This window comes from Dermacentor silvarum, chromosome 1, assembly GCF_013339745.2.
Source record: "Dermacentor silvarum isolate Dsil-2018 chromosome 1, BIME_Dsil_1.4, whole genome shotgun sequence".
NCBI classification, from domain to species: domain Eukaryota; kingdom Metazoa; phylum Arthropoda; class Arachnida; order Ixodida; family Ixodidae; genus Dermacentor; species Dermacentor silvarum.
This window is the reverse complement of record NC_051154.1, coordinates 137,494,394-137,504,610: the sequence shown is the minus strand read 5'-3', so window position 1 is coordinate 137,504,610 and position 10,217 is coordinate 137,494,394. Positions and strand designations below refer to the sequence as shown.

Below are 10,217 nucleotides of genomic sequence, written 5' to 3'. Positions count from 1 at the left end.
ACTCGATTTTCAAGGAGATTCGCGAAAGTGCATTTGCACGTGCTCCGATTTCGCTCCCGTACTGTTAATTTACATTTGCTTAAGTCACTGAGTCGCTTTATGTCTCTATATGCACTACGAAGTCGATATTGCAAATTACTCGTGCAATAGCCGCATTCTATTTTTCAGGATAGATGAGCCAAAACTTTTCGTGGTGTGACTATTGGAGGAAGAAAATTAAGGTTTTTTTCCACCTAAGATTTCATTGCTGCAGTTGGCCTGATTATATTCACAAATGGAGGCTACCATGTATAGATTGGTACAGACCATTGTCATGGGCGAGAATGAAAACGGCGGAGGCGCTGGAGTGGAGGGGCGTGGGGCCACTTTCCTCTAGATTGAATTTGCGACGTTTGAGCGGCAAGCGAGGATGTGCTTAAAATTGCGATTTTTTTTGGTTTACATTTAGCGTAATACATTCGAAGAGTACACTTTCTACGAATACGCGTGAAGTATGGTTCCGCGCTATATGTTCAGACGCACATTGAAAGCAAATGCAATAATGCGACGGCATTGTTTTAAGACGGAATGTGATAATTCGGCGGAGACCGTCAGCCCGAAGGTTTCCCATATTGTGAAAAACGGCACGTTCAACTTCAGTCTCAAGAACTTAGTCCTAAAACCAACTTCCGCAATGCACGTATCACACCTCACGCTCTTGAAAGAGAACATTGGTGGTAGTGGTGGTTTCGTTGGTGGTGGTGGATGCGGGTTTTGCCTGGCGATCAAAGCGAGTAATTGCTCAGTCTGAGTGTCTCTTAATCGCTCGCTGTGGTATGTCCCCATATGTACAATCAAACCAGCCTCTCTTGGGAATACAGGAAGAAGACGAGAAGCTTCTAAGCAGGCTATTACTGACCCTTCTGGGAACACAAGGTGTTGCAGGCACACAGAGCTGCTTTACGCGAGCATTTTGATTTCGCACAGAGTTCAGGATTTAGTATCTCGAGACTGGTGTCATCATGAGAATTCGTTCCAAGTGGATCCGCCTTGCGAACTCCACGGCTAGAATTTGTAAATTGCAATATGGGCCATAAGGTGATTAGTTAAAACTCAATTAGTCAATTTTTGTTAATTAATTGATTGTGCATTTCATTATGAATCACAATTGATTGTGATTTCAATTTTTTGTGCAAGTAATGTCCGCCTCTTCGAGTAGACCAGCTTATGAGCTAGAATTGTGCTATCTGCCACAGGCAACCTTTAAAAAAATTTGAAAGTGTTCGCTGAAACACCCGGTATATATGGAGGCCAGCATGCTCCTCGAATTGCGAGAATCGCGCAAGCGCTCTTCGAACCGAGGAACAATAAAGGCTGATTGACGCCACTGTTGCACATATTACAGATCTTCTGCGGCGGGAATAACCACGGGCAGTATCCCGTGTTCTTGTTTTGAGTGTCTTATCTATAGAAGCTCTTGTTACGTCCACTCTGGTACCCTGCTTCGTTAATTGTGACTTGGTCCTTTCACGTAATCATAAACAGTTCGTGGACACAAGAGAACATGACTGCTTTGTTTTATCGCGATGGCAGGTGTAAGCCCTGCTGCGGTACAAAGATGGGAGGCGATGTCGGCTCTTTTGTGGTCCTTGAATATTTCCATTTGTCATAGAGTTTTCCAGCAGGTGATGAAACTGCCTTGTATGAACTTGTGAACCTTATTACAACAACGCTGCGGAGTGTTATTGTTAATAAATGTGAATTTATGCTATTCAACACATGTGAACATTAGGCTTCACTTAGCTTTGCGATATGCCAGCCTGTAATATGCTCACAAGGATTTCTTTCTCTCTCTTGCGCAGGCTGCTTCCCGCGAAGGGATCCGAATCGATGTCATTTTCGGCCAGCGGCATGAGCAACACCTGCAGAGCCTCCAGTCGCGCCAAACTCATCATCCTGCACCGCAAGAGAAGATGCTTACCCACCTAAGCGGTGCCCGCGGCACCGTAGGCAGGCGCGACGCTTAAGAAGCTGGGCTCCTAGGCACACCCCCTCTTCACTGTGACGTCTAGCTGCAGACAATCTCCTTTCACGCTGCTCCCTGTTTTGCGTTGCGGTTTCGACGTTCATCCTCTAGAGAACTTCTATTGTGCCGCCGCCGTTACCGTTTGGTTCTCAGGGTTTTGGTGTTGGCTGCTTTCGGTGTTAGCGCTCCTGTCCAGTCTCACTCCTTTCGTCACGAATTTTCCGCACTGGCTGCGAAACGGCTGTAGGCAGGCAGCAGCTGACCCGCGCCTACCGCGAACGCTTTCTCGGAACTTCCGGCACGCGCAGCGTGCTCTTGGCTCGCGCACCCGAAGCTCGCCGCGGCGCGCTCCGATGGACCGAGCACTTGACTTGCGCGCCGGGCCGCGTCTGCTCCTCGCGGCCGCCCTGCTCGTGGCGTGGTGGCGGACGGCGCTGGCCGGCGTCGAATTCGAGCACCCGTCCTCGAACGGCACCGACGGCGGCGGCGGCGAGCGCGCCGAGGCGCCGCCGTGGGCTCCCGGCGACTGGCAACGCCTGCTCAGGGGTTGCGACAAGTACGTGGACGCCACGGGATGGAACGGATCCACCGCCGCGGCGCGCAGTGCCTCGCGGCTCCGTCTGCATCATCCTTTCCTGTCACTTGCGGAAGGTGTCGTGCCGGATGTCACTTACAGCGGTGAGTGAGAGCGCATATACCATTGCTTTCTTCGTTCCCACTGGAGTGGGCTCAGTCTTGCGACAGTCAGAGAAGAGTGCACTGACAGCTGGTGGGCGGGAAAATCATCTTTTGCGAGTCTCGAAGATGCTTTTCCCGGTTCCGGAGTGTCTTTCCTTCCTTCAACGCCTACTTCTTTCTTTTCTTCTTCCCGTGTTGTTCACGTGCTACATGCATGTTGCTGTGTCGCCAATATCGATGTCGCAGGAGAATGACATAATAAATAGTGGTAGGTTGTTATATTGTATGTAACTCACTATATTACTTCCGGAACGACACCGACAACCTTGAACGTATACTTTCTTCTAAGGTTTATAGTACGGGCTACACACACACACACACACACACACACACACACACACACACACACACACACACACACACACACACACACACACACACACACACACACGCACGCACGCACGCACGCACGCACACACGCACGCACACGCACACGCACACGCACACGCACACACACACACACACACACACACACACACACACACACACACACACACACACACACACACACACACACACACACACACACGCACGCACGCACGCACACGCACACGCACACACACACGCACACGCACACGCACACACACACACACACACACACACACACACACACACACACACATATATGCACATCACTCAAGTTATTGTATTTGGCGCTCATAGGCAGGGAACCTTGGGTGAGCTAATATGTCTGTATACAAGTATAAAAAAACAGTATTGTGTATTCCCATAGTATGCGCCGAAAGAAGTTTTTATGGAAATGCAGAATTATTTATGAATGAAGGTTATTATGGGGATAAATTGGCGTTTATCTTCATATTCGTAATAAAGAATAGAGAAATGAACGTTCAAAAAAAATACAAATTGCCGCCGTTGGGAGCTAAACCCGCTACCTCTACATGACACGTGCGATGCTCCGCCAATAGACCTATCCTGGGGTACGTCACACCGCACCAGCGACGTCACAGCGTGACGTCACCGACGCACGTGCGGTGACCCTGGCTGACAAAACACAGCCGCCGCCGGCTTTCTGCGTGGTGCAGTCGCGCAGAAGTTGGTGTAGATGGGCGCCACGCGGACGCGTGTTTTTATTTATTTTTTTATTTTTTACGTGAACCTCTACAATTCTCTTGCCAGCCAGATTAGCAGTAATGTGTGTCGGAGAACATCGGCGTGTGGTAAACTGCGTGATGAAAATGTAGCGGTGCTGGGCCTTTTTTACTTGCGAACGTGAACCACGTGGTGGTGGTCTGTGATGGATTGTGCGATGAAGAATATCGGCTTTTCCATTGAAGTATACCGCATTTGTTGTGGTAATGTGTGCGGCGAAAAACAGCGATGATATCGGCACATCCTTGCGTAGGAAAACGGACCACATTGTGTGCGTGCGTGCGTGCTGTGTGTGTGTGTGTGTGTGTGTGTGTGTGTATGTGTGTGTGTGTGTGCGTGCGTGTGTGTGTGCTCGCGCGCGTGGTGTACTAAGCGATTAGCAATACATCTCACTTACGAGACTGTGAACGCGTGTTGCGTGTAATAAAACCAGTCGTAATGATCAGGCTCCGATAAAACTTCAGTACCCGTAATTATTGAACAGGTGAAAATGAATGAGACGCGATGATTAGTGAGCGCATTTATTTCCAGGCCATCCGCGCTGTGTGCAGAAAAAAATATGAAAAGAAAAAGAAAGGAAAAAACCTTCGTTTGAGCATAATTTATCGACTGAGAGGTATGACTACAAATGAGCTCCTACGATGTTTTAACCACTGCCGAAGCTGCATGTGTACATTTACCCACGGGGAATGCCCAAAAGGCAAACCATTGAAATTATCGCGATTTAACGCAGATCTCACGGGTCTTAAGTAAAACTGAACTTCCCTTTTCTTTTTTTTTTTCGTTATTGGTATATTCACCTTTACGGCACGGACTTCGTGCTGTGATGATGCACATAAACATGCAAAAGTTGGGTCTTGTAAAGTTGAGAGCTGCAAAGGGAGGCAGCAGACACAGAAGTTACCGCGCAATGGATTATGTACTTATGTAAGCTTTTGCGTTGTGCATTCACATGACCGAGACTAATAATTAAAATTAAATTTTGGTGTTTAACATCCCTAAGCTGCACAGCGACAGTGTAACGAAAGGCTCCGGATTGAATGTTGTCCACCTAGGATATCTTATCATGCTCCTAAAGCAGGGTTATAAGTTTTTCTGCATTTCTCCCTCATCTGAATTTAGGCGCCGCTACTTGGTACGGCTCCACTGAGCCACCGTGTAGTTGTAGATGAAGGCCATCTTGTATATCGTTTAAGGCTACAGTGTAAATGGGGCGCAAAACAGTGCATTCATGACAATGCAATGCAAATTTGTGTTCGAAGACCAGTCATTTAGCGAAGTATCACTTTACCACCGCGAAAATGTGCATCATATGTGATAAAATGTTCGTTTTCGAGGAGTAATACATTTTTGTGGATGTTTGATCTACGGAAGAGGCGCACTTTTGCGAAATCACCACACGCTGACTTACGGGAACCATGTACTCGGCAACAATGCTACGTTGTCATACCGGTAAAACGGGGACGATTGTACTTCCTAAGCATAGTTCGTAAATGCTGTCACTTCAAAAAATCGCAATATGCCGGACTTACGATCGCGGCAGTTGATATACATGCAGCGCTTTTATGCAGATAGAACAGGTCGCATGAACATTTTTTGCCAACCAGCGCCCGCTTCGGAGGCGTGGCAGATGGGTGGGGCCCCCGCAGTGACGTCACGCTGTTTGCAAACAGGGAGAGGTCTATTGAGCTACGGCGGCGGCTGCAGTGCCCCTTACAATTTCTTGTATATTCGTGTACACGTAATAAACTTAGCTCTGGGGGCATTAGCCTCTCTCTCCTGTCTTCTCAACCTTGCTTTCTTCCCTGCTTGTCTGTTCAGTGATGCGGACGCCAGACAGCCGTTGCTGTCCTCGCGATAATAAAAAAAGTTGGTTATCTGTTTTTATTGCTGATCTTAACACACACACACACACACACACACACACACACACACACACACACACACACACACACACACACACACACACACACACACACACACACACACGCACACGCACACGCACGCACGCACGCACACACACACACACACACACACACACACACACACACACACACACACACACACCACACACACACACACACACACACACACACACACGCACGCACGCACGCACGCACGCACGCACACACGCACGCACGCACACACACACACGCACGCACGCACGCACATGCACGCACAGGCACCCACGCACATACACGCACGCACGCACACACGTTCGCATACAAGGACGGTTGATAAGTAACAAGCACCCGCACAGCCGGTGAGCTTTTGCACTCAAAACACAAAAGCAGGCTGCAGTGCGCCAGTGCGCAAATATGCCGCGCACGACGAGCACGGACGCTCGGCGTGTCGCGGAACGCCGGCAGCGCATGTGCATGTTAACCCGGGCGGAGAGTGCCGGGCGCCATTCGATCGTTGACGCTTCATTACCGAGCCATTAAGCGGAAACCAAACTACACGGACACACACTGATCGGCGACGCGAAGTTGTTTCTCCGAAGCGCTTGGGCGTACACCACCTGCTTCCGCAACCGCTTGGTACGTTTCGCCACCTGGCACACACCGGTGCAGCGCTTCGCCCGGTCGATGTGGCGCGCGCTGCTCGCCAGGTTGCGGCTCTGCGCGCGAGCTAGATCTACAGTGGCACGCGTGGCGCAGGCTGCGCGCAAAGCACCGCCAGTTGTGTTAATCACTCGCGAGGAAGCTCTTCTCGGCGGCTACCACTCGCCAAGCGCGCTTTCTCAACATGTGCTCCCATAACACTGATTCAACGCTTCGACGTCACTGAAATACTTTTTTATGAAATTTCTTTTTAACAACCTGGTTTGTTTGCGACCGAAATGTTTGGGTCGCGGTCAGCTGATGCTGAGGTAGATTAAAAAAAGTTAGAACAAGGTTGAGGTCACGGATGCTGTTAGAGCACCGAATGAATCGGTTTTGTTGTTTTTATAACTGTAGACAAACGGGAAGGTGGGCTAATTTTGAGCTGGCTGTGAAAGCACAGTGTATGCATAATTAAGACGCAGTTAATACACAGTTAAGACACAGAACATAAGACACAGCTAGTTAAGGTATTAACATATTTAAGACAGAAACACTGTTAAGACACAGCTAAGACATGGTTAATACACATTTAAGATGCAGTTAAAGCACAGGGAAGACAGAGCTAAAACAAAAATAAGATATACTTAACACACAGTCAAGACACAATGAGACCCATGCAACTGTGCAATAAAACACTATTGTACAAACACAAACATTTTATATTGTTCAAGTAAATCTCTGGTGCCGTATTCTGTAACAATTTGGTTTTCGAAGAATTCGCTTTGCGAGCAGTGATTCAACGCTGCCTGGGTGACTCCATCACTTCGGGGCGTGCACGCATATTATGATGACATCCCACTCATGCGGAAACCAAATCCGTCGTCTGCTATGAAGCGTAGTGGCGCGAGGGGCTTCGGTGTGATTTGAAGACGACGCGTTCCGTGTGCAAAGCCTGTGCGTGCTGTGTGCACGGGCGAGATCGGCGTTCATGCAGAGCAAGAAGCGTCCCTCATTTGCTGTATTTTCCCTTGGTTTGTCACGTTCACATCCAGAAAAAAACCTGAGTGCCCATTGACCTCTGTCCTTAATCTCGTTCTCATACCGTTAGCGGACCGCCCAAATGTGACGTCACCTCCAAAGTGAATTCTTCGGAAACCGAATTGTTACCGAATACGGTCCCTGGAGCAAGGACCCTGTGTATGTAGAATACGTAACAAAATCTACAAATCAAATTTAGTTGCTGTCCATAAAGTTTTCCCTTAGATCATTAAATGTGCATATTTGTCTTGCGGGGCCCCATGACCATATAGACCAGGGGCCAGATTCACAAAGCTGTTTCGTCGTAAGTTCGCTTTGCTATTGGCTGGCCACCTTCGCTAATGATATGTCTGGCATCCGGATTGGCTAAAATTCTTTCTTACGAAAAATTCTAGCCTAAGAAGTTTTTATGAATTCAGGCCCAGAGGCCGAATTCAGAAGTGTTTTGTTCGTAAGTGCCTCGTGCCATAGGTCGGTCGCCTTCGCTAATAATATGTCCAGCGTCAGGATTGGCCGGAATTTTTTTTGGGAACAATTCGAGCGTAAGAGATTTTTGTGCGTTCGACCTCAGGGCCATAATTCAAAAAAACTTCTTACGCTAGAATTCGTCTAGCCAAGTGGTTCAACTTCTTACCACTGGCATATTCAGATGGCTTGCAATGGGGACCCGGGACGCCCCGCGTGCAAGCACGCGACTTGCTTAATCGCAATACGACTCGTCCTTTATAGTATGGATCCCAAGTTTACACTGCTTACCGGTGCAATATGTGATGTTGTTGCACGTCAGTTACCTCGGTGAGCTTTGTGAATCAGTTTTCCTTCGGGGCGAGACGGGAGAAAATGGGATTAACCCCTGCCCCGTCCCACCCTCCGTCGCCTTAAACATTATATTTTTAAAGTTTTCAATGAAAAGATATTTCATCTCGTTCGTTCTTTCATCTTTCCTTCCCTTCTTCCTATTAATCCATTTCTACGTTTGTGCCCCTCCTTCCGAAAGAGCAGGGAGGCATTGTGTCCCTTCCGGCTGCAGTTGCCAGCCTGCGTTTGCCATTCTTTTCCTCTTTGTCAATTTCATGCATTTTTCCTACACGAACACACAAAGAATATTCTTAGTTTCATGTGGTACACCCTGACATACCGTATTATCGCGAAACAGTCCGCGAGTTTAAGCACCTTCGCTGTCTTTGATGACCGACCTCCAAAACAGAAATGCAGCACAATGTATACGACTCCCTACCTTCCGCAGTGGCTCCGAAGCTACGCACTCAAATAAAAAAAATACACCTTTTGGGGCTTCTATTGTCTGTCCCTCAAACAATAACCATCGTCAATCTTGCGTTGAATTCCCTTATTTAGCGCTCTGCTCTCGCTACTGTCCTGTCAGGAACTCTGTGTCAGGTTGATACGTGGGTGCCGTTCGTGACCTGAAATTACCGTGTGTGTACTGTTAAAGAAGGGAGATGCTCGGAAGATGAATTACCGTTATTGTTGGAGGACCAGATAAGCCCCATGGGAGCAAAATTTTATTTTGGCAAAGTGTGCCGCTCAGCTACTCAGTGCAATGTGGCAAGATCACGGATTAGATTCCTGGTCGCGACGGCCACGTGTATATGGGGGCGGTATTCACAAAAGACTCGTATTCCATGATTTCGGGGTACGTTCACGTACTCGAGGTGCTCAAAATTAGTCCCTCTTCCCTCCCCGCTATGTCGTCTCTCGTAGCTCGCGAGTTGTTTTAGCAAGTTAAACACCCCACATTATTTATTTATTTATTTATTTATTTATTTATTTATTTATTTATTTATTTATTTATTTATTTATTTATTTATTTATTTATTTATTTTTACATACTGCAGCCTTGTTAGGGCTATGGCAGGATTGGGGATCGAATTATACAGTTGTAGAGCGTACACAAATTGCAAATATAAGCAGCACGAAGCAAGAACAAACAACACAAAAGATAAATCAATAACAGTCAAGCTTAAGCAAGAAATCGTCCAAAGGAAGGGAACGAATGGCACCAGGCAGAGTTCCAATAATGAATGGTTAAAGGAAAAAAGCTATATTTAAACGTATCTGTTTGTGACCGATAAGGAGCAATATTAAGATGGTGATATCTCCTAGATGAGGAAGGTTCCACAAATTTTATGTATTTGCTAAGGCAAGAATTGTTCGATGAGTTAATTAGTGAATGCAATAGCTTTAGGGATTCTATGTTGCGACGGATGCTGAGAGTTGTTAGATTTAACTCTGAAAGTTTAGAAGACGGAGAAAAGTTGCTGTCATATCGACGGTAGATAAACCGGATAGCTTTTTTTCTGGTCCATTTCCAATTTCATGGTGTCTGATTTCTTATGCGGATTCCATACCACACAAGCATACTCCATAAGTGGCCGGATAACTGATTTGTAAGCGACTACTTTAGTATTTAAAGGAGCTGTGCGCAAAGTACACCGTAAGTAGCCCAGCTTCTTAAGTGCTTTGTTGCAAATATAATTTATATGATGAGACCATGACGTGGTATTAGTAAAATAAAGACCCAGGTATTTATATTTGGACACTCTTCCCAGTGCGCAACCGTTAAATGCATAAGGAAACGTGGATGGAAACAAACGCCTACAGAATGACATGTACAGGGATTTCTTGAAATTTATAGTCATTTGCCAGGTTTTACACCATTGGCAGAAATAGTAAAAAAAATCATTAAGAAGAATATGATCTTTAGGTGAGTTTATAGTTTGATAAAGCACGCAGTCGTCCGCGTATAACCGTATGTTGAC

The 10,217-nt window shown here is 47.0% G+C and overlaps 1 protein-coding gene across 1 annotated transcript in view; it reads left to right on the top strand.

Moving 5' to 3' along the window:
- Nucleotides 1-1,568: 1,568 nt before the first annotated feature.
- LOC119461779 (uncharacterized) overlaps nucleotides 1,569-10,217 on the top strand; it is a 382,744-nt gene continuing 374,095 nt past the window's right edge. The window contains exon 1 of the mRNA XM_049669559.1: nucleotides 1,569-2,683. Coding sequence (XP_049525516.1) covers nucleotides 2,359-2,683 — 325 coding nt within the window. The 5' untranslated portion in view covers nucleotides 1,569-2,358. The remainder of the gene's footprint in view (nucleotides 2,684-10,217) is intronic.